At 41.3% G+C, this 24,964-nt stretch overlaps 1 protein-coding gene across 1 annotated transcript in view; it reads left to right on the top strand.

The window, feature by feature from the left end:
- The first annotated feature begins 13,572 nt into the window (after nt 1–13,572).
- The window catches only part of Scarb2 (scavenger receptor class B member 2), a 59,632-nt gene continuing 48,240 nt past the window's right edge, over nt 13,573–24,964 (top strand). Inside the window, exon 1 of the mRNA XM_027939796.3 lies at nt 13,573–14,042. Coding sequence (XP_027795597.1) covers nt 13,926–14,042 — 117 coding nt within the window. The 5' untranslated portion in view covers nt 13,573–13,925. The remainder of the gene's footprint in view (nt 14,043–24,964) is intronic.

Genomic DNA, 24,964 nt, shown 5'->3' with positions numbered 1-24,964 from the left:
TTCCTCTCAAGTTATCCTTGGCTGAGGAAAGTGCCGGAATGCAATATCCAGCTTCCTGGGGAGCTGCAGGGGTGCCAAGGAGCACTTCAGAAGACCAAGGCCAGATATCTTCATATCTCATGGTTGAAGACATAGATATCTTCAACCATGAGATTATATCTGCAGAAGCAAGAGAATGTTCACTGGGCGGGTAAAAACAAATCGAGAAAAAATTAATTTTGCCTGATACAACAAGGGAAAGAGACCCCCCCATGCCCACACCATCCCTGCCTTATCTTACAGCATTTGCTTTGTTTTTTTAAATATAATCATTAACACATATAAATTGTATGACTTAAAGGATTCATACAATTTCCACACAGAGCTTTTACTTGAGAAAACTTGTCACTGCAAATCCTTTCTCTGCCCCTTTAAGATGTATGTAAATCTCCTCTAAAAAGCTTTGGCTGCCTTCACAGCCCAGAAATGTCTTTCTCAAGGACTTGAGAGCCAACTCTTAGAAATAGAACCATCAAGAAAGACAGCGACCTTATCTCTCAGTTCTGTGGGAGGGTAGGAGCCTAATTTGGCTGGTGCCTGGCTCCAAGTTGCAGAACTACCTCTTGCCATAAAGATAAGTTTTCTTTTTCCTTGGGATTAAGGCGATGAGCTAACACAGATGGCCAGCCCAATTACCAAGTGAATTTAGGATACACTGTGTATGACAAATGGTGGCGTCAAGTCCTCTTACTGGAGGACACACACACAAGGGGCTGTATCCGCCTGGATGTGTACAAGGGCAGGACCTCTCTCACTTTCAGGCTTAGTGTTATTCAATAACAAAACCATTTCTTTCTCTTTTCCCTTTGTGGAGAAGGTTCCTGAGTTGGCAGGAGTTTTTTGTTTTGGTTTTTTTCCCAGTGTCAGGGATTGAACCCATGTAATAAGCACTCACTCTACCACTGAGCTACACTGCCAACCCCAGAGATTTTGTTTTTAATTAAATTTCCCCAACATCTTCAGGACCTTGGAAAAGAGGACATAACTGCATCACATACCCCTCAGAGGCAGAGCTAGCTGTCCAAAGATCAAACCTAAACATCCCAGGACAGAGGAATGGTTTGAAGTCCACAGTGATGCTGGGAGTGTAAAGTAGGCCAGGGACATGGTTCCTTAAGTTCAAGGGTGAGTGTGTGTGGAGGGGGCAGGTTGAGAATGGAGACTGCCAATACCATCAGTGAGGTCTACTGAAGGAGGCTTATGAAAAAGCAGGATTGGGACTCAGGCTTGAGGGACCATGGGCAGCCTGCTTTACTACCCATGTCTTCCCATGTCCAGAGGTCATGGGTCGTTCTTGTTCAAATGCGAATTTGGTTTCCGTGGTCCAGCCTATGGCCTGAGATTGTTTATTTCTAAGGAGCTCCCATGTGGTTCTGATGCTCTGTATCTTGGGAACACATTCTGAGTAGCAAAGAGTTACGGAGAAAAATGAAGCAGGAGACAGACCCACACTGGGCACAGGAGGAGCCAGCTGGAAACCAGAAGAGAAAGCCACATAGCCCTCAGGGCAATCAGAAGTCACTGCCTTGTCCTCCAAGAGGACCCCTAATTATTGTTAGGAATATTCCCTGCTCAGACCCTGGACAGATAATACAAATTCTGGATTATACAGGAATCTGCCATCTTCTAATGGTACACAGCCTAATTTTGACTAATTTTCCTGAAAGTTAGGCTTCTGACTAAGTAGGACCAGATAAAATAGAGGCTATGGGGCCATTTCCACAGGATATAAATTGACCCAAACTCATTGGCAAAGTGTAAGAAGGAAACAAGTTGATCGACCAGAGCCCTTCTCAGACCAAGCCCTGTATGTCTTTGGAGAACACTTGAATAAGCCACTTGTAGTTTAGGGATGAGATTCCAAAGACAGAGTTAGGGTTAAAATAAAGTGCTTCCAAGGAGGGCAGTTTTCATTACCAATTGTAGGCCTTCCGTTTTACTGAATGTGTGTACAAATATGCTTCCAGAGCTAGACTAGAAAAGAGGCTGATCTTTGCCACCAGCCCCCATAAACACTGCATTTGATGTTAAAGGAAAATAGAGCTTTGAAGAGGTGTAAAATTATTGCTAGTCTGATGCACCTGCCTATTTAGGTCTGACCCTGCCAGAAAGTTCTTATACCTACAAGGTCTCTTCCCATACACCAGCCTTTACCTGGATCCCTTTCCACCCTGCCTTTCTTCTGAGCTTCAGTTTAGAATTCTTTCCAGACCAAAAATTAAAACTAGTTACTTAGCTGGGGCTCACTAGTCCTCTGTGATGGGAATATTCATGACTAAATGGGGCTTTCTCCCCCTACCCAGACCTTTGAAAAATTACTGATACAGTCATGCAATGCATAACAATGTTTTAATCAATGACAGACTGCATATATATAGTACAGTGTTCCCATAAGTGATGGTAGTAGTGGCAGTGGTGTTAGTTTGTATAAGTACACTGTATAATGTTCACAAAATGACAATATTACCTAAAGACACATTCCTTAAGATGCATCCATATTATTCGGTGATGTGTGATTATGTATGTATAAAGTACTTAGAATAGAGCCTAAGATATAGCAGGTAATATTTAACTTTTGATAAAAGAGTAAATAGAGAATTTGAGAGGATTTCAACAGTAGCAAGAAAAGTCTGGGTTTATGTTGCATACCTAACTGATAAACTGAAGGACCCAAAGCCTCTTCTGGTGATAACAGTGCTGAGCGGCAACTCAAGACAAAACTGGGGAGGCAGAGAGAAAAAAAAAAAACGAGTAAGGAGAAGGTGGGAGAGTGAAGTGTGAATGTCCAGATGTGGGCACTGTTTGGAAGAGTTGGAGGAAAAAATCATATTTTGCACCATCTAATATTGAATCCCAGCTCTTGCTCTATATATTACAATTTCCCGCAACCTCCCACTATGAATTTGCTAAAAAGGGCTTACAGTTGTAAATATGTATCCTTTGCAACTCAGAAGCATCTCTCAAGGACCCAAGTGCCATTCCCACCAATATAACCATGAAAAGAATGAGCCCTCTGTTTCCAAGACTGCATGGGAAGACAGAATCCTAACTTTGATAATCGCCAGCCAACAAACACCAGCTGGCCTCATCTCCTTCACACTAACAAATCTTTTGTACTATTTACTTTTCTGCCTGCTGAATGCCCCCTTCCTCTAAACTGCCCAAATTAGAATGGAGCTAATCTCTCTTCCCCAACTATTAGGTCTTTTTAAAAAAACTCCTCATTTATAGTTGTTGTATAAGATGTTTTACAGAACATGTGGTCCTACTGAGGCAGGAGAAAGAGCTAGGATAGACAGATAGGAAACATGGGCAGCCTCCAATGTCAAGTTTTCACTGTAACAGATACAAGCCAGGTTTCATCAAGGTCAGGTTGATTCCTTTGTAAGCAAAAAATGAGTTGATAGGGAGACATCTGTTGTCTAGTGCCCAGACCTCCTCCAAAAAGGGCACAGTAACCTAATTGGACTAAAAGGTTTATGGACACTGAGTGTCCTACCCAGGATTGGGTCGAGGGCTAACTTCCTTGGCTCAGTAGATGCATATAAACCCCTAGATAACAGACACCCATTGGCAACCTCCTGCTTTGGGACACTTCCCCCTTTGGGACCTCTGCTTTCTTTTTTCTATTACTCTAATAAATCTTGTTACTTGGCTCTCACCTTTGTGTCCGTTGATTTTATTCTTTAAATTTGTAAGACAAAGAACCCACCTAAGCCCATGCTCCATGCTACACTATGAAGCACCTTAAAAGGATCACCCCAAGATGGAGAAAACTAAGCCTCAGACTTATATTCAGGAATGGGAGCTATATAGACTACAATCAAGAATGAGGGGCACTGATCACGAAATTACAACACAGGACTCAAGTAGCATACGCCTTGAAAGAACAACCTATCCAATCCAGACCAGAGACATTATGAGATCCATCAACTCCCAAAAGCTCTTGAAAACTCTCTTCACTGGCTGATCAAGGAGATGGATGGAGCTTGCCTCCTGTCTCCATACCAGGTAACTTTCAATAAAGCTTTATTTTCTTTTTAAAAAAACCAGTGCTTTCATATTGACTTCTATGCAGCAGGTCGAATACCGAGCCCTTGTTTATTATCAATATGAAGTATCAGTATCGATATTAAAATTTTATTTCTGATAAAGGATTAGGTAGAACTCTGGCATTCCATCTGGCTAGGATTCTTATTCCTAAATGTGCACTTTCTTTCTGTTGTTGTATTCCAGGTAATAATACCAGGCAGATCCCCTCAGGGTGGTCTCCTACTATTAAAGCTTTTGGGATAAATTTCTCGGCATCCTGTGGCATGGGTTAAGAAACTGAATTTACTAGGAAAAAGGAAAATCCTCAAGGCCAATGTCAGTGAGGCAGCATTAGTCCAATTTCACCATCGGGGCAAGGTTGCTGGACATCTGTCCCCTAACCCCACCACAGTGGGTCTCCCTTCCTATACAGTAAGTGTGAGAAAGTGGCCTTGCTCACTAGAGAATATACAGATTGCTTGGTGCTAACTATAGGGTCAATTAGGAATGCCAGTTCTCCTCCACCTAAGGACCTTGGAGCAATAGGTTTTGCAGCCCCTCAAGGGAAAGTAAGGAGTATAGAAGTCCCGTGAGGAGCTGGGTGTGGGCTCTGTGGCTGCTGAAAAAATGAGGGAACTTTTGGGTCCTAACTGACACCAGAGGAGCACCCAGAGCCATTCGTGGACAATCCTGCTTGTTATAGAACACAAAACTCACCTATGACTAGTTAGCCCTTTTATTTCTCCCTGAGGAAATTTTCTCACATCATTGAATTTTCAAATAGAATATTCTATCAGATCATATCCAATATTTTACTCTCAGACCATCATGTAAGTCAGAAATGGTATAAGAGAAAGACAAACATTCCTCAGGAGCGTTTGGTATCTATTCAACTCCTCATACTCCCCTCTTCTTTTAAAATTCTCCCATGATTTGCAGTTTTTATGGATGTAAAATTCATATAACATAAAAGTTAAGTGTAGATCTGTATCTTCTAGTAAGTTCATGTTATTGTGCAACTACCATCCTTGGATCACTCCAAAACATTTTTATCACCCATAAGGAAAAATCCTGTACCAACTAAAAGTTACTCCTTGTTCCCTCCTCTTCCTAATTCCTGACAACATCAATCTGTTTTCTGGCTCTAAGGATTTGCTTATTTTAGGTATTTTATACATGATCTTTTGTGTCTGGCTTCTGTACTTGGCATACTGTCTTCAGGGTATATCCATGTTGTAGCATCTCTCAGGACTTCACTCCTTTCTTTGACTGAATAACATCCTGTTGTATATACCACATTTGTTTATTTATTATTGGCTGATAGACATTTCGGTTGTTTCCACCTCTTGACTTGTATAAAAAGTGCTGCTATGAGCATTTGTACACAGTACTTGTATAAGTGCCTATTTTCGATTCCCTTGAATATATACTTAGAAATGACATTCCTGTGTCACATGGTAATTTTGTATTAAACTTTTTAAAGAGCCATGGTTCTTTAAAAAGATTTGTTATCTTTTGAATCAATTTCTAGTTTGATTTAGAATAGATGACCACTCTGCTCAAGATAGGTTGCAATGCTGTTGAAGCAATCACTAGTCTTGAACATTCTGAAACATTTTCCACTGAGGCTAAGTAGAGATAGTATTTATTTATTAAGAGCTGGAAATGTTTCTCCTCCTCCTCCTCCTCCTCCTCCTCCTCCTCTTCCTCCTCCTCCTGCTCCTTCTCCTCCTTCCTCTTCTTCTTCTCCCTTTCCTCCTTTGTTAGGGATGAAACCCCAGGCCCCCCACATGCCAAGCAAACTCTCTGTTACTGAGCCATATCCCAAGCCCCTAAAACTGGAAATGTTTCTAAACAAACACTTGTAAAGTTAACTGAATAAAAGTTTTCTTTCAAGTTGGATCAATAAGGAAACTTCTGGGTAACAATTCCAAAGAGGCCCAGGGAATGTGATCAGAAGTCATGTGGGGACTGGGTTAGAGACAAAAACAGGTTTTAATTTTACACATTTTAATTTTACACATTCTATAGTGTAATATCCTAAACTTGCATGTCCTGTCTGCCCCTCCTCTCCTGCACTGCTGTCCCTGATTGGACACTTCTTCCACACTCTTTGGGGCTGACAAGGCCTGCCTTGGCCAGCAGGCCATTCCTTCTTTACTTTCCATCTCTCCTGTCCCCCACCCCGCCCCCAGAGAGATGCTGAGTGAACTTGGCTTTTTGTTTGAACAATGTCTACGGATGGAATGAATCACTCAAGGATAACTGTACTCTTGTGTTGTTTATTTGATTTCACAATGTGCAGGAAATCAGGCAGCCCTGACATTTCACAATCCCTCAGCTTTGCCACACTGAGTTGAATAGCTATTTAAACACAACCCAAGCCTCATTTGCTTCTAGAAAGTACCATCAAACTATTTCCAGAGGGAACATTTTTCATGTTAGAACATATTTTGGAAATTATATTTTTAGCCACCCACCTGGCAACTCACTCCTGGCTCTCCATTAGAATAGCAAGTCCAGGCAGGCAGAGGTATTCTCTCTCACACACAATTAATTCCAACCCTTGTTCTCCTGAATGCCCAAACCCTGACAACATTCTAATGTCACAGCTTTTTCAGCAAATATTCATTGTTTTCCTTTTGCTCTCAATTACAGGAGGCCAGAAATCCCAAACAGTGGTGAAAGAGTTAACAGCTGATGTCAGGGCTCAGGTTGGGGTTCAGTTGTAGAGCACAAGCTTAGCATGTGTGAGGCACTGGGTTCAATTCTCAGCACCCTATATAAATAATAAAGAAGTAAAATAAAGGTATTGTGTCCATCTACAACTAAAAAATTAAAAAATAAATAAACAAAAGACTTGATGTAAGTGTCTAGCTGACTGGGGTTTGGGTACAAACTTTGCTTCTGACTGGCTACCTGCTGTTGGACATGATGTTAGTCACCTTCTCTGTGCCCACTTCCTCATCCTTAGAGCATTTACCTCCACGGGGCACATGAGGGTCAAATGAAGTAATACAAGTCCACCGTCTGGCACAAGTCTCCCCTGAACAGCTGGTGGAGAATAGTGATGTATTCATCAGATTTGTCACTATTTCTTTTCTTCTTTTTAGTTCCCTGCTGCCTACTCATCTCCACTCCACCCCACCTACACATTCTATTAGTTAGAAGAGTCTATGTTTGTGGTTTCAGGACAGGAAAGGGAACAAGGCAAATTGTTTGCTTTTTCCTAATTTTTGTATTTTTAAAAAATGTCTGCATCCTTAGAGGAAGCACAATTCAAATTAGTAATAATAATTTTAAAAAAGGAGTTGAAGAGGAGAATTCTCATTTTCCCATAACCCTGTAATCCCAGGCTCTCGGGAGCCTAAGGCAGGAGCATTGCAGGTTTGAGGCCAGTCTGGGCAATTTAGTGAGACCCTGTCTCAAAATAAAAAACTGGGCTAGTGGTGTTGCTCAGTGATAGAGCACCCTGGTTTCAATACCCAGTACTAGAAAACAAACAAACAATAAACTAGAAAAGATCCTCCAGACTGAGGAACAAAGATGATAATGGGAAGCCATGAGAATTTACCTTGTGGTTGGAAGAAAAAACAGAGAGTGCCTTGGGCAGCCTCACAGAGATGCCCTCTGCCATGTCATGGCATAACATGGCATAACATGTCATGGCATAAATGTGATAAAATGTTCCTGGTAAATAAACTCTCCTTCAGGGATTTGTAACCTGTCTACACAAAGAAGTTTGCAATACCAGAACTTTGGAATGATAGAAGAAAGGGAGGAGAGAGTAATTTTTTTCTTATGAATCCCACAATGGTCAGGGTAGAAGATGCTCCACAAACATTTAGAAATAACACGTCAATTACTACAGTATGATGGTACATTTAATAGATCATCTTCAAATAATAATAAAGTCAAGAGTTTTAGAAGCATGTTGAACCCAGACTTATCACTAATTTAGCAAAGCCTAGGGTCACTTCCATTCTTTTTTTAGGCTCCTGGAATATTAAAATAATCAATAAATAACAAAACACATGATGAAACAATTCACTCCAAGAATTAGTAGTTTTGTACCAAGCCGTTCATTTGCTCACCATTCTGCAATTCGGGCAAAGCTCAGCAGCAATAGTTCATTACTTCTGACCCACGGGGCATAGGTTATTTTCAGCTGGGAACTTGGTTGGGAGTATGACATCATGAATGGCCTTTCATGCTCCAGGGTCCTTCCCATGTGGTCTCTTATCATTCAGTCATCTAGTCTGAGCTTCTAACACAAGTTAGATCCCAAAAAGGCAAAAGAAGCAGCTGCCAAGCTCAGTAAAGTCCAACCCTAGATATGGTATCCATTTTGTCATGTTCTGCTAGTTAAAGCAGGTCACCTGGCCAGCCCCAGCTTTAGGGAAGGACTTTGATAGGACACAGGACTATAGGAAGAACAAGAACCATTAGCAATTACAGGGAACCATCATGGTTGTTAAGAATAAGGATGTATTATATGATGGGCATGATGGAGTACACCTGTAATCCTAGGAACTCAGGAGGCTGAGGCAGGAGAGTCAAAAGTTCAGGGCCAGTCAAAGCAATTTAGAAAGGACCTAGGCAACCTAGCAAGACCCTGTTTCAAAATTCAAATTATAAGTTCTGGGGATGTGACTCAGTGATGGAGCTCCCTGAGATCTGTTCCTAGTACTGGGGGGAAAAAAAGTGGTATATAATAAATATTTACACTATAAATGCTTTCAGCATAAAAGTATACAATGACTATATGACTAATCTCCTTTAAGTGTAATGTCAATATTTTAAATTTAAGTTGGGGCCCAAACGGCCTCTTGCTTCCCCAGGTAGCCCTGTCTTGAAAAATATGGACAAAGTTCTTTTTTCATCCTGAATGACTGTGTAATTTCAAAAGGTACCAAAAATTATTTATTCATTAGTGTGCTTGTTCTTTTTCAAGTATTCTGATTTTATGTGTAGAATTTTTCTGATTGTGTCCCTACCAGGATACGAGGCTCCCCATGAAACGTAGGAACAGTGGTCCCTTGCCTTAGCACCTCGCCCTCTGGAATTTCAGGGGTTATTAGTATATGCTGCCAAGCAGTGGCCACACCCTGAAGTAAAGTGCAGAATGTCACCTGTAGGGTGAGATGATTCTATGGCAATTAAATTAATGATGCTAATTAGTGATAGAGGCCGAAATGAATGGCTCTGTACAAAACTACTAACTCTTAGAGTGAATTGTTTCATCATGTGTTTTGTTATTTATTGATTATTTTAATATTCCAGCTCAGAAATGAGGAGGAGTTCCAAGGAGCATTGAGAAGCTTATATCAGATTTTTATATGGGGAGCCACCCGTGAGCTACTTGAGGGGTCTTCACTTGGTACTGAGCCATGGAGACTCAGGTTTTTCTCTTGGGAACTATCCGGGCTCTCCTGTGTGCATCAGATTGCCCAAGGCATGAGATCTCTGCCTCTGTTCTACTAGGGAGACAGCTTTCTTGGCTCTGGAGTGGGGCGTAACCCATTGGGAACTGGACAGCCCACCTCCTACCTTATTTGGCATAGAACATTCCATGGAAAACCTTTGATGTTCCCCCATATAAATAAAGCAAGTAGAGGCTCCAGCTCTCTCTTTCTAATGCAGAAGCTCCATCCCTAAGATCTGCTAGGCGTTCCACCCCCGCTTTTTAAGAATTACTTTCTGTGTCCTGCGGTTTTTTTTTTTTTTTGCCACCTGCTCTTTCTTAGCTTGTATTTCACAGCCAGCCCACTCCACAAAGAGGAACTTCAGTTCCGTTGACTGTGAGGGACGCAGGTGAGATTTTTAGTCTTTGGACCAAAGTCCCTGAACGTAGTAGTCATAGGGTGGAGATGAAGGATGCAAACAGAAAGGCCAATAGGTTCAAAAGTTATGCCAGCCTTCATGATAAGACAGAAATTACTGCAGGATTAAAGACTTCTATTTAGGGGATATGCATTCTTTTTAAAAGCTGTTTATATTTTCTGTAATTAGGTCATTTTTGTTCTGTCATAGTGTTTAGTACATTTTTAGAATGCTGGTCTAGTCAGCTGTGCTAAGAGGAACCAAGAAAGAGCTTTTTGTCAGCTTGGGCCAGAGATTTAAAAGGGAAGTGGTTCACAACAGCCTGACGCAGTAGAAACAATCAAGTGAGAGTTCCTCAATGGGAAGGTAAACCGAGGACATCAGAGCAGGAAGCCCTTGTTGAGAAACTCTCCCCACACTAGATATCTGTCATATATGGCTCCATCTCTCCATCCTCACAGTCAGTGACTTATCCTGAGATCCAGACAAGAGGCAAGAAGGAATCTCAATGAATAATGAGATAAATGCGATGGAATTGGTGACCAGGGCAGGAATGGGTAGGGAATAATGGACTTTACACTCCAGAATGAAGCCAGCAAACAGAAAATCTGATTTTAGTTGTCAGAGGTGGGGGTAGGGGTTCAATTTGAGCATGAACCTGTGAGTTCCAAGCATTTGTTCAGACATGTTACCAAATCATTTTTCTAGTTAGAGAAGGAAAAGACACACAAAGATTGCTGCAGAACCCCCACCTCTCCCCCACCCCCCCAAAATAAAAACCTAGGAAAAAGACAAGTGAGGGTTGATGGGTTAGTGTGGTCCCTCAAGCAAACTGGAACACTGGGCAGAGTGAAGTTGTTCAGACAAATGAAATCTAGAGCAGAAATGGGGACAAAATAGACTGTGACCATAGCAGAATTCCAGGTAGGGAAATGGTGAACACATGAGGACTGCGGGCCACACAGGCACAGGAGCCACCAGGCTTGGAATAGTTGAATCATTCCAGTCTCCAACAGGATCTGCCACTCAAAGATTGTTGGTAGCTGCAGCTGGGTAGAGCCAAGGAGTGTACAGCTACAGTAACTGCCAATATTCCAGCCTCAGTCCTGTCCCACTATCTGCTGCAGTTAACTATGATTGAGTGATATACCACACCAAGACTTAATAGCTTAAACCAACAATAATCCTTTATTTTGCATTTCAAGCAGGGCTCAGCAGTGGTCACTCATCCCTGCTCCATAATGTCTGGAGCGCATGACTCAAATGGCTGGGGACAGGTGGGAGACAGGAGAACATCTTTTTTTCTTGCAAGCTCAAAGCATCTCCCTGCAGTCCTTCCCATGCCCTCTCTAGGATAGCAGTCTCAATGTAGTTAAACTTAGGGGAGGCTCAGTGTTCCAAGAGCAAGTATGTCCGGAGTCCCACGTAGAAGTTGCAAGACATTTATGTCCTAGCTTCAGAAGTTCCAGGATATGGTCATTTCTACCATGTTCTGTTGGATTAGCAAATCATTAAAATTCAAGAGGAGACAGTATCGATACTACTCTTAATAGGAGGAGTGGCAAATAATTTGTCACCTTTTTAATCCATTACTCCATCTCAACAAGTCCTCAGCAACACCTCTTGATTCCTGTCCCCAGGTTCTCATTAGTGACAGCAATGCATGGAGTAGAAAAGGTGAGGGCATTGGAGGTCACCAACCCTAAATTGGTCCTAGGCAGGATCCACCACTTAGCAACTAGTTGAACTTGTTAGGTTGCATAACTCTCTGGAGACCAATTTCGTCATGTAAAATGAGGATAATATGGTGTCCCACAGAATCTTTAGGAGATTGGTTCTGGGACACCCTCATGCCCATGGATATCAAAATCCCTGGATGCTTAAATCCCTTATAGAAAATGACACAGAATTTGCGCAGAACTTACACTCATCCTCCCATATACTTTTAGGGAGGTTGTGTGTGTGTGCGTGCGTGCGTGTGTGTGTGTGTGTGTGTGTGGTGCTGGGGATTGAACCCAGGGCCTTGTGCTTATGAGGCAAACAGTCTACCAACTAAGCTATATCCTCAGCCCCTCCCACATACTTTTAAATCATCAGTAGATCACTTATAATACAATGTAAATGCTGTATAAGTACTGTTGTACTGGGTTTAGGCAATAGTGACAAGAAAAAAGAATCTGTGATTCCACACAGATGCAACCATCCTAGGTCTAACTACATAATACACATTAGCAAAAAAGTAGCTTTTATTCCTAAATTTAACTACATTGTATATATCAGCAACAATCTAGCTTTTACTCCAATGTTTTCAATCTGTGGTTGGTGGAATCCTAAGGATAAGGAGGACTGACTGTACTACTGCACTAGCCAAGAAATGTACTTCTCAGATCTTCCAGGGCAGATAGCATAACTGCCCAGGGGCTCTGCCCCAGCTGCTGAGCTCTGCTGAAATCTATCCTCTGATATCTATCTCCAGGTCGAGCAAGAGGCTAGCTTTCCAAGGCTGCTCCCAGCCCAGGACTAAGCACAGCAGGGATACTAAGGCAGGACATGCCAGACTTTGGGGACAAGGTTCAAGAACCAACACCCCTCCCCGCCCCCATGGCCTTGCTAGACTCAGCAGTGTCACCTGCTTCCTTCCATCCACCTTCCTTCTTTGCCCCTTTCCTTCACAAGAATCACATTTGCATCTCAGGTCCAACTCCTTGTCCAGTTCCCCTCCTACATTTCATTGTGCAATACTCCTATGGGACATTGTTCCTTGAGGACTTAAACACAACCATTTAATCATAGGGCTGCCGCAGGTATTAAATGCGTGGGTGTGTGTAAAGCACTAGGAAAGGCTTAGCACAGAACTAACATTCATTCCACACTTATTGAGTCCTTGCTGTGTGTGGGCCTGACCTGGGTGCATGGGATGAAATGGTGAGCAAAGCAGATGACACTACCAATTTAATTTGCTTAAAGCTCTTGCAGTATCCCAGCTCTTCAACAGGACACAAAGAGCCTTTCAAATCTGATCCCCAGGGCCTAGATATCCATCCAATGCCCTGCACATCTGAGCCTATGGTCAATAGAAATTTCCTTCTTCCCTCCTACAGATTTGGCTCTTTCAATGCCTTGCCCTCTGTTTCCTACTCTGAAATGCCTTCTCCACTCTTTCTTGCATACTTCCCTTTGGAGACAAACTCTTACATATCTTCCAAAACCCAGTTCAACCGTGGGGTCCTAAGTCATCCAGGAGAAGTCGCTGGCTGGCTCAGATCTCAGCATGCATCTTGTAAAAGCACTTGTTACACTGTGCTATAATTTCTGTGACAGTGTGCTGGGTAACTTGGAAGTTCCTCTGGAGCAGGAGCAATGTCTCATTCTATATGAAGCCCCAGCATTTGGCCCATAGTAGGCTCTCAGCATTTATCCACGGAGTGGGCAAGTCAATGAGCAACCGAGAAAAGCGATTTCCCACTGCCCTAGCCCAGGATGACTGCGGAGCCTGTGGCGAGGGGCTGGGGGCGCGGCCCGGGCTGGCCGCGGTCCCACAGTCACAGCCGCAGCCGCTGAGGGCCTGCGGGGACCTGCAGCTGCTGGCACCGGCCGAATCGCGGCCGCTGCTGCGAAGCACATGACTGCAGCCTCGCCTCGGCCCCGCCCGCTTCCCCCGCGCAGTCGCCGCTGGTCGCCTCCCCGGGTTGCTGCGAGGCCGACCGGCAGGCGTCTAGGCTCTGCGAGCTCCCTCCACCCTCCGAGCTGTCCCATCGAGGAAAACCGAAACCAAGCCTGTCCTTCACCCCGCGGCCCCGCCTGCCTGGTGCTCCGAAGGCCGCTCTCGCCCAGCTGCAGAGCCGACACAGCGCACCGCCCCGGCAGCGCGGCGAGCTGGGCACCGAGGACACGGGCACCGGGAGGGCGCGGGCGCCAGAGGGTCCCAGGTCTTCTCGCCGCTACTGCAGCGGCCTTGGAGGCTGCTCCTCCCTCCTTGCAGTTGAGTAGCATCGGGTGCGGCCTGACCCGGCCCGGGAGCCGCGCGCAGAATGGGCAGATGCTGCTTCTACACGGCGGGGACACTGTCCTTGCTCCTGCTGGTGACTGGTGTCACGCTGCTAGTGGCCCGGGTCTTCCAGAAGGCCGTGGACCAGACGATCGAGAAGGTGAGCGGTACGGGGCGTGTGTGTGTGTGTGTTTCCAGGACACCCTCGCACTTGGACCGCGGGCAGAGAAGACCTGCACCCGGTCAAACCCTCCAGACGGGGACCCTCCTTTCTTCCTGTGCTTTGTAGAGAGGGTTAAAGGATGGAGATGGAGTGAGAGGAATGCAGATGACTGTGTTTCCTTTCATAATAACAAATTGGACTGTGACTCTTGACTTTTCAAAAATGCTTGCGCTTAGATTGTCATTTGTATCTTTCCCTACCCCCCTCACACACCTCAATCTCTGTTGGACCCAAATTGTTTTTCTGTTTCATGAAGAACTAAAAGTAAATGAAAGACACCACAGAAGAGGCAGGTTATGTTAGCTGCTTGCCTAGCCTTTGAAGTGGTGTAGGGCTGGGGAGGAGAAGTGGGTGTGTGGTCTATTGTGTTCTTGCCTTCCTGTTCTGGGTAGGGCAGTTGGAGTAGACAGACCAAGTCGTTGGACTAGGTGACATTTCATCCATCAAAATCTGCTTACACAGACTTAGCAGCTTTGTATCTTGCACCAACAACCTGTGTCACCTTGTCTCACCATCATTCTTGCCTTTCTCAGACAGCCACCACTCTCAGGCACAGGTGCATGTAGATCCCTCTAGGAATTGGGACCTGTCTCTCCCCTTGCATGAGTAGGCTGCAAAGCTAGTTATGTCAGGAGCCTTCTCCATCCTTTGACTTAACTGGTCATTTCCTCTGCCCTTTCACCCACATCCACCAAGCCATGTAGAAAGAGGAAAGAGAAAGGTACTGGGATCTTTTTCCTTTTTTTTTTTCAAGTCACTGGAGCAGCCTTTCTTTTTTAGCACCAACAATTTCATGCTTTTATACCACTGATCTACACTTGTTATCAGCTAGATAAAATAGAGTCCAGGCCTTGTCCAGGTTGAGTTACTCTACTTCCTGGTTAGTAAAGTTGTTTTATTCCAGGTGATAACAGCTATCTCCCTCTAACAGGTTTTGAGAAGTAATCAATTACTTGGAATCTGACAATTAAAGGCAATTTTTAAAGAAAGTGCCATGGCAAAGCATCATTTAATTTTTCACAAGTTCACATTGCCAAGGGAAGACAAGGTCTACTGTCTGAGCTTCTCAAAGACCATTCTTTTCCTGAGCACCGAGTTCAGGAACAAAATAAAGCAAATCTTTTCTCTCCACATTCAAATCAAGATTTCACAGGATTTGTTTGAGGATGTAAACCCTTGTTTTTAGGGTCTAAGTAATCTGATAGTTGATATGTGAATTTTCTTGTATGGCTTTAAAGAATTGTTTCAGGGGAGCCAGATAGGGTGAGTGATCTTCCCAGTTCCTCAGCTCTAGCCAGCCCTCAGATTCCCTGTGGGTCTCCATTTCATGTTGGCCCGGATTGCAGGTGGAGTGTTGCTATAAGGCAGCCTAATACCTAAGTTTGTATAGGTTTTTCCAGTTGATTTTCTCCATAAGGAATGGCCAAAGACTGATGTTCCAGTACAGGGGTCCTTTAGAACTGACCAACCCCAGCTCTGTAGCACTGTACAATGGGATGTCTGAAATAAAAGGTTAAGACTAGTTTAAGTGAACAGATTCAGGAATGTTGTAACTCAACCAGAGGACACACCTTACCTTTTCACTCTTTTCACTCTTTCCTGGATAATCTGTAGGGTACAAGGTAGCACAGGACAGTGGGAAAGAGTAAGGACTTTGCAGATAAAAACTCCTGGGAATGAATCCTGGCTTCAGGTTCTAGCTGGGTGACCATGGACTAGTTGTTTAATCCCTCTTCATTCATTTCCCCTATCTGTAAATGGAGATAATAACAAATAGTGTACGTAGAAAGGTTATAAGAATTATTCAAGAAAATGGATATGATTTTCCTGGGATATAGTTAGTACTTAATACATGATAGCAATTTTGTTTTTATTAGAAGACACACGATGAAAGCGTACATGAGATTGGGAGTCAGACACACTGTATTTAGATCCTAAATTTGCCATTTTCAAGTTTTTTCCTCTGGGCAACTTCTCTGAGCCTCCGTTTCATTACTTGTAAAAGTAGGAATGAGAGATGTTAGTATTTTGGACACAGTGGTATATTTACTATGGGGCTCATAAAACTTAAGCTTTAGATCCCTCACTTGCAGAGGCCCTTCCAAAGCCCTGTACCTAATTCTGTATCCCAATTTTTATTCCCAGGAAGGACCCCTCAATTTATATGAGGTTCAGGACCCATAAAATCTGAATCTGCCTCTGCATAGTATTATGGGGCAAATGTAGAATTTTACATAATCTCAGGCAAGAAACACATGACCAATATAGGACAGTCATTATATTCCTATTAGTATTATCATGTAATAATTCTTTCATAATTTGACTATTATATAGTTGTAATTGAATCCACTCTTCTATTTCCAGTTCTTAGTGTTTTCATTGGAAAGTTGTCCATTGAAAAAAAAGGAGAGGGAAAAGGGATGAAGTTCAAATGCATAGTTTGGCTAATTATGAGAAGTAATTAGTACAGTAATTCCTGTAAGAATAATTTATCTCAAAGTGAACATTATCCTTGTGCTCTGCAGTGACCATAGGTGACTAAAGGGAGACTTTTATGATGGCCAGTGACTATAGTGGAAAAAACTAAAATATTCTTGTACCAACAGCCTGTGTTGGCTCACTGGAGACTGCCTTGTATTGGGCAAGCCCTGTAATAATTGCTATTCAATGTTCTGCTTTGCAAAAGAGGCCTTGTAGTACCTTCCTCCTTTTGGGCCCATATATTCATTTCCTGGGGGACATTATGGCATTAACAAGGCCTTTTCTATCAAGCACTTGAACTTTCCTAAAGACCTAGTGTAGAGACCCGGCAAACCCTTTTCTTCTTACAAGGGAGAAGGAAGAATTTCATGTTGTATTTCATGTAGTAGCCCAACCAATTGTCTTGACATCTGGCACAGTGCCTGCTACATTGTAGGGACATAATAAATGCCTGCTGTTTCCCTTTTTAATTTTATTCTCAGAGCTTTGCACATGCTAGGCAAGCACTCCAAAACTGAACCACTGTTGTCTCACTTTTGATCGTTTTAATGGAAAGAAGAGTGCCCTGAGAAACAGCAGAACTAGACTCAAATCATTTTGTCACCTACAAATACTTGGATTATGTTGAGTAAACTAAATAGCAAGTTATTTTAAATTTATTTTTTAATTAAACAAATTTCCTAGTAGCAAATCATTTAACCCTGAAAGATTCAGGTTTCTCATTTTGAAAATGAGGATAATAAGAATATATTGGGTTGTCAAATAATGAAATAAAATTATTTCTGTAAAGCCATCAGCTTAGTGCCTCACACAATGCCAGAACATTAACATTTGTTATTGTGTTTAGCTATAGTTTTCTCTCCTCCTCCTCTTCCTCCTCCTCCTCCTCCTCCTCCTCCTCCTCCTATTACTACTATACTAGGGATCAACAACTATACTGAGTTGCTGAAAGTCTCACTAAGTTGTTTCTAACTTGTGATCCTCCTGCCTCATTCTCCCAAGTCCCTAGGATTACAGGCGTGTGCCACCATGCCCATCTCATCTATTGACTGAAGCTTCTATGGTAACTCAAATTCCTTCTAGCTCCAAATTTCTGAGATTCTATGATACAGGCACAGTGACTTTTATTTAGGGGCAGTTATACACCTCAGAATAGTAAATTTACCTCTTGATCCCTGCAGACTTGTTGACAGTTTGAACATTTAATAGAAACAGGAGTGTGGAACTAACCTTAGGCTAACAAGAAATGGGTTGGCAAGAAAATCAATGAGAGGAAAAGAGACTTCATACCTTTTACCTCTTCTTCACAGGCCAAGGCAGGGTATAGCAAATGAACAGGACAAACACACTTACCCTTCACCTGGATGGAGGCTTTGGGCAAATGAGTAGTAGCTGGCCTCTTTGGGAATGTAGCAACTTTCAAGGGTTCTACTAATGCCTCAAGAAATAAAATAGAGTCATTTTTAACCAAGTAGCTTTGGTTGGTGAATATATGGAGTCTTCTTTTTGATTTTCGTTTATCATTTTTCATTAAGTCTTCTTTTTTAAAGTCAATGCAGTAAAACAGCTTTGTTGCTGTATATGTAAAGGCGATCAGCTATATATTATCCTAGAGGGCTCCTTCCTGGGTATATACTTTATCTCCTGAGTTGCTTCTATTGGAAGCTAGGAAAACTTAGAATCTTAATGTAAGATTTTTCTTTTTCTCCAGTTTCTATATCTAATATTTTTGTCTTTTAAAATTATAGTTATGAACATATTGATTGTACAAATTAATGAGATTCACTGTGAAATTTTCATACGTGAATATATCATTCATTACAATTTTTTTTCTTAATCAGAAAAATGAAGAGATTGCTTTATATGTTATTTTGCATTTAAGCAAAGTGAGGCCTGGGGAAAGTAAGTAATTTACCTACAGTCCAATGGAAAGGTAGGGGTAGAGTTAGGCATGTGTGCTGGGTCTCCTGATACTGAACCCACTTTCCCCACCTCAAGGATGGCCACACGTTCTGTTTGCCCAGGATCATCCTGCCCGGTACCTATTGTTCTGGTTTAAATATTAGCACCCTCTTTCCTCCAAAAGATTTCTGATTTGGACAATAAATTCTATGCCTCCCCACCCCCACTCCGTGTCACATTGTCTTCATATACTGCGCTGACTTCCACTCTTTGGCATTAAAAAGGTCTCATGCTCTTTAAGAGCTGTGTCTATTCAAGCTAGCTCAAGCTAAGCTGGAGGGGGGAGCCCTTAGATACCTAAGGATGAGAAGCACAGCATATTAAGTCCTCCTGAGAGTACAGTAAAAATTGGAAAGTCAGCAGGAACCAGGCATACTTTCCCACTCGTTCCTTTTCTTTCTCCACCAACCAGCTTCCTCTTCTGCCTCATCCTGCCCTAGCTGTTTATGCATCTGGGGCTTCCCAAGCTCCACCTCTGCATGGCTTTCCAGCTGCTGAGACTCCCATAGTCATGCTTCAACGCTTAGTTTCGCCTTTCTGGGTTTATATCAGAGTGATGTGGTTGACTCAGCACAAGCAGAAATGACCAACCTACAAAGGCAATATCATTTATTTCCTTGCAGGATTCTTTGATTCCTAAGCAAAATTATGCAACTCTTTGCTGGCTTCTAGAAATATGATCTTGTGATAGCACAATCATAGTATGTTTCTTTCAGCTTCTTACTATTCCACCCTGACCACAAATGCACCTATTATTAATATTTATGGCAATGGAGTAGACCAGTAGTTCTCAGCATAGTACCCAGACTCTAGGGAGATGCAAAATCGCTTATGAAAATGTAAAAAATAGCAGACCTTGCCCAAACCCGTTAATCAAGTTAAAGAGCTAACCATGAAATCCATTACTAGTTTGGATAATGATTATAGTAGCCCATATCTTCATTTCTTGAGATGGGGATTCTAGTTGAGGATATTACTACTAATAATTACTACCATTCTCCAAATTAAATTAAAGCAAAGATTGGGGTGAGGGGAAGTTTTTGCCTATGAAAATTTTTTGCTTTGCTTAATAAAGAGCAAAATTTCAGACTGTCAGGACACAGCAAAGGGGCCGACCATCTGTTCTACCAGACATTTGCTTGTTTCCCAGAGAAGAATCAGCAGGTGGGAATAAGCTCATTAATGATAACATAGGAGGTTGGCCAAGTGAGGAGACATTTGTGGCCTTTATCATCAAGATATGTACTGTTCATACACAATACACTGAGAAAGGGACTGTTTTTAATCAGAGATGGTAACTAAGTATCTAAAGGAAAATAAAGGTTGTTGAAGCTATTTGCTTTCTATTTCTAAAAGCACTTTTAGGTATATGCTTTAGCAGTCATTCGTTTATTTAGCAAATATTGACAGAGTGTGTATCATTTTCAAGGCAGAATGGATTAACAGTGAACAAGATACCATGCCTCCCCTTACAGACTTTGTAATCCAATTCAAATATTTTGGCCTCTATCTTTTTTAACCTCTTAAAAAAATGTTGAGGATCCCAAATAATTTATGTTTCTGTGGGTTATATCTATTGATGTTTACACTATTAAAAATTAAAACTAGTGGGCTGGGGCTGTAGCTCAGTGGCAGAGCGCTTGCCTAACATGTGTGAGGCACTGGGTTCCATCCTCAGCACCACATGAAAATAAATAATATAAAGACATTCTGTCCATCTACAACTACAAAAAAAAATTTTTTTTAAATTAAAACTGATATTTTTAAAGAACTTTTTCAAACACAAGAACACACACATACTCCAGTAACCATTAGAGCAAGGAAATGTTACATGTCAGGTAGCATCTGGAAAACTCCACTCTACTCTCAGAATGCAAGTAAAAAAGGCAAACACTATCTCAGTGTTATTATGATAGCTTTGACTTTGTGGAATCCCCTGAGATCCCAGGTGTCTACACACTATACTGATCCAGTTTTCATTTAACTATGTTAATTTTTAGAATAATTTTTAAAATACATAATTTCCTTGTCTTACGTTTCTGTAAGACCAGTTTGGAAACTATACTACTAACATTTTCAAACCACCAGATTTTTTTTTAAGTGTGTTATTTGTTGACTGTGTCCTTCAAGTGTCCCCAGGAACCCAGTGTTAAAAACAATAGTTTGGGTTCACTGTTTTTAACCCAGTGTTAAAAACAATAGTTTAACCCAGTGTTAAAAACAATTGTTTGCATATCTCCTGTCTTTAGCTGTGTGCTGTTCAAATTAAATGAGAATATCTGCATCTCTATAATTAAATTTCAATGATTCCCTTCTAGCTGCATCCCTGCAAGGATTTTCAATCCATATGACATTGTTTGGCATTTTAAACTAGCTTGAAATCTCTTTCTGAAGGTAGAGGTCCTGTCTTATTTAATTCTATACCATCTTCTCATACTGTCAAATGCAATACCTTATAAAAAACAGGTGGTCAGGGGTTGGGGGTGTAGCTCAGTGATAGAGCACATGTCAAGCATGGTTAAGGCCCAGCACTGAAAAAAAAAAAAGGGGGATGTCAATAAAAATTATTGGATGAATGGAAGTATGGATGAAATTTATATCTTTGGGAATGATTTTATTTGCATGTTGTCATTTAGCTTTACATTTGTCCCATTCTATAGGACAGTGGTCACATATTTGCCTCATGAATGGCTTATACATTTAAAATTGGGAAACTTCTGTGATTGGTGGCACATTCATGTAATCCTAGCTACTCTGGAGGCTGAGACAGGAGAATCACAAATTCAAAGCCAGCCTCAGCAACTTAGTGAGTCTGTCTGGAAATAAAATTTTAAAAGGCTGGGGATGTATCTCAGAGGTGGAGTGCCTGCCTAGCACATGTGAGACTCTGGAGGTTTAATCTCCAGAATTGGAGGTTGGGGAAAAGATCTGGAAATTTCACCCAGTGATCCAGATTTCTAGCTTCTCTTGGAACCTGTGGATACTCTGCAGTGCTGGCCCCACCAAGTCTTGTGTGGCAGCGGTCCATGAAGATAGGGACCAGCCCTTAGTTGGAACCTGCCTTCCCTGTTCTCTGCTGTCTTAGCCAGTTTGAACTGCTTCCACAAAATGCCAAGGACTGGATGGCTTATAAACAATAGAAATGTATTTCTTACAGTTCTGGAGGCTAGGAAGTCCAAGTTAAGGCACTGACAGATTTGACATCCAGTGAAGGCCTGCTTCCTCATAGATGGAGGTCTTGTCAATAGCTTCACACAGCAGCCTCTTTTATACGGGCATTGAATCCAATTCATGAAGGCTGTGCTCTTAGGACCTAATTACTTCCCCAAAGTACCTTCTACACCACTACATTGGGGGTGAGGATTTCAACAGAGACATTTAGTAGAGACATTCCTACCACAGCATCCACTGTCATTAACACCCTCTTAGATTCCAATGCCCAAGAAAGGTACCCTTGTCATCATGCTTTCTCTGTTGTCTTTTTTAGAATAGAGAAATATCTCTCTGTATCTGACCCTGTTTACCAAAAGAGAGAAATCGAAAGACAGCTCGAAGAGGGTCACTTGTTTAACAAAAATGGGACAGGGCATATTTCTACCTAGAAGTGAGTTCTTTCATCCATCTAACCTCTTCACTGATTTTCACACCCTGTCCGGAAAGATTGAAGCACAATGCCATTGTTATAGTAATGTCATCACTCATCAGAAGTCCTATTTTTTAAAATTTATTTTACTGATTAAAATGTTTAAAAAATTGTATATATTTATAGTATACAACAAGATGTTTAGATGTATGTTTACATCATAAAATGACTAAATCAAGTTAATTAACCCATGTATTATTTCATATACTTATTATTTTGAATGGTGAGAACTTAAAATCTGGGCCAGGTGCTGTGGTGCACCTGTAATCCCAGCCACTCTGGAGGCTGAGGCAGGAAGATTTAGAGTTCAAACCCAGCCTCAGCAACTTTGCGAGTCCCTAAGCAATTAAACAAGACCCTATCTCTAATAAAATATAAAAAAGGGCTGGGGGTGTGGCTCAGTGGTTAAGGGCCCTGGGATTCAATCCCTGATATCCCTCACCCCCCTGGAAAAAAAAAAAAGAACTTAAAATTTACTCTCTTAGCAATTTTGAAATACAGTTACACATAAAATACATTGCTATTTAGCTATAGTCGCCATGATATACGACGGATCTCTTGAACTTACTCATTCTGTGTAACTGAAATTTTGTGTCCTTTTCAATACCCCCCCCCTTGCAAGTCCATTTTAAGGGAATCTTCTTTTTATACTTAATTTCTGATAATCAGTAATGGAAGGAAGAGAGGACATAGGTATAAATAAGAAGTAAGGAACACATCACATAGTTCAGCTTTAAGAGATATAATCATAACCAAACAAGTTGTAAAAAAAGACTGGACGTACAAGTTATGCATAGAACCTGGACATTGTTCCCTTGGCCACATTTCTTGTTTATTCAAACATTAAAATTCTTTTTCTCACCTACTGTCTTATGTTTAAGTTCCCTTCTGGTAGCTGCTTTTTCCCATTAGACTGGCAGTTCCTAACCTTGGCTGCACATGTGTAATCACCTAAAACCTCTAAAAACATACCCTAGTCGGTATTTCATGGCAGGAGGATTTTTGGGATAGCTATTCCTCCACATGGTCCTGTATGGACTTTATAGACAGAGCAGCAGCTCACTCATGAACTAGCCTCAGATCTCATTAGCTAAAATCATGACAGTTGCAATTAAAGCCAAATGAGTTAAACAACAGTGCTACAAAAACAATGAATGCCAATATTTTGGTTCCTAAGTTAAAATAAGGATAGAATAATAATGGCAGCTTATTTCTTTTAGCACAAGAGAGAAATGTTGAGTAGTGGGCATTTCTTAAATAACTATAAGAGTCTGGTTTGGGTTTGGTTAATTGAGAGAGAAATTTTTAAACACAAAGCAAAACAACAGATATTTTGATATTTGGTAAGTTTTATTAATCTGAAATCCAATAAGATCCATTTATACACTATTCAGCCAGGTCTGCATCACCTCTGGGTAAATTTAGACTCTATAAATGGCAGCATGGATGTATAAGTTGTGTTTAATTATTAAGTCATCCTGTTGCCCTGAAACAGTGACTAGCAGTGCTCTTGAGTCATGAAAGTTTTCTTAAAAGTATAGCTGATTGCCATCAAAGTCTAATGCAATTCCCTAAGTGCTTATTTTTGTCATTTGGAATGGCTTACACCAGGACAGTTTGTTCAACAACTCTTGTGGCATTAACTTCCTGAAAGGTCATCTTCAGACCAACTTGGAGGTGATGTGACTTGTGGCTGTATTAAATCATGTCGGTGGTCAGCAGTCGAACCTAATCCTCTGATCTATCGCATACACATCAGGCCACAGCCTGGTCAGTGACTCCCTGCCCATTGTCATCCACTCATGGAGATTTCTTTCCTGCCTCTGATCTGCTTTTTGTTCATTCAAGTTTAAGATTATGCTGGTGGAAACTTTACTTTTATTTTAAAGCAGTCTTACTTTATACATAATCAAAAATATCATACTTTCCTAGTAATCCAAGATGCTCTTTTGCCACTATTAAATAATCAAAAATTTCTAAAAATCTTTTAAAATCAGTATTGATGTGGAAATGCTGAGGTAATTGCTCATAAACTGTTTTCTGAAAATAACTTGACAATATTTACAGGCTCATCTGTTTGTGACAATTTTGACCCACTAATTCTAAGAAATTAATCAATGACTTGATATTCAAAGATATTCAAGAACATTTGCTGCAGTATGAAAAAAAAAACCCACAAATATCCAATAATAAGAGAATGACTAAGTAAACTGATTTATCACTGCAATGGAAAAGCATACAGATATTAAAATAATATTTTTAAAACCTAATAATAACCGTGTATAAAAGGGCGAGTAAAAGTTGATATGAAATAATACATATCTTATGATCTTCATTTTATCCAAAATACACTTATACACATATATAAAATACCAGAGAGAAATAAATCCACCTGTTAATAGTGATAGCATGGATGACAGGGCAAATAAATTTTCTTCCTTTTAGTTCATTGTCCCAATTTTCTACAAGCAAGATGGAGTGGGTAGGGAAGGACAGAGGAACAGTTTGCTTGATTTAAGGTAAACAACCATCAGTAGCTTCTTAGGTGAGTAGAGATTGAAAGCAGCACTTGATTCTTTGCTGAACATTTGAAGTAATATGATTTGCAGCTTTTAACTGTCTCTTCTAAATATCAGTATACAAATTCCTGTTGATTGATAATTTATCATGATATCTAGGTATTTTTACCTGTTGAAATGCAATATTGTCTTGATTATAAGTCAGTGGGACTTTTGTGTCTTCACCTAAACAGGCTTATGCCTGTCAGACATAT

Source organism: Marmota flaviventris, chromosome 7, assembly GCF_047511675.1.
Source record: "Marmota flaviventris isolate mMarFla1 chromosome 7, mMarFla1.hap1, whole genome shotgun sequence".
Lineage (NCBI taxonomy): Eukaryota > Metazoa > Chordata > Mammalia > Rodentia > Sciuridae > Marmota > Marmota flaviventris.
Note: the sequence above shows the minus strand (reverse complement) of the source record. Positions and strands in the feature narration are given on the sequence as shown.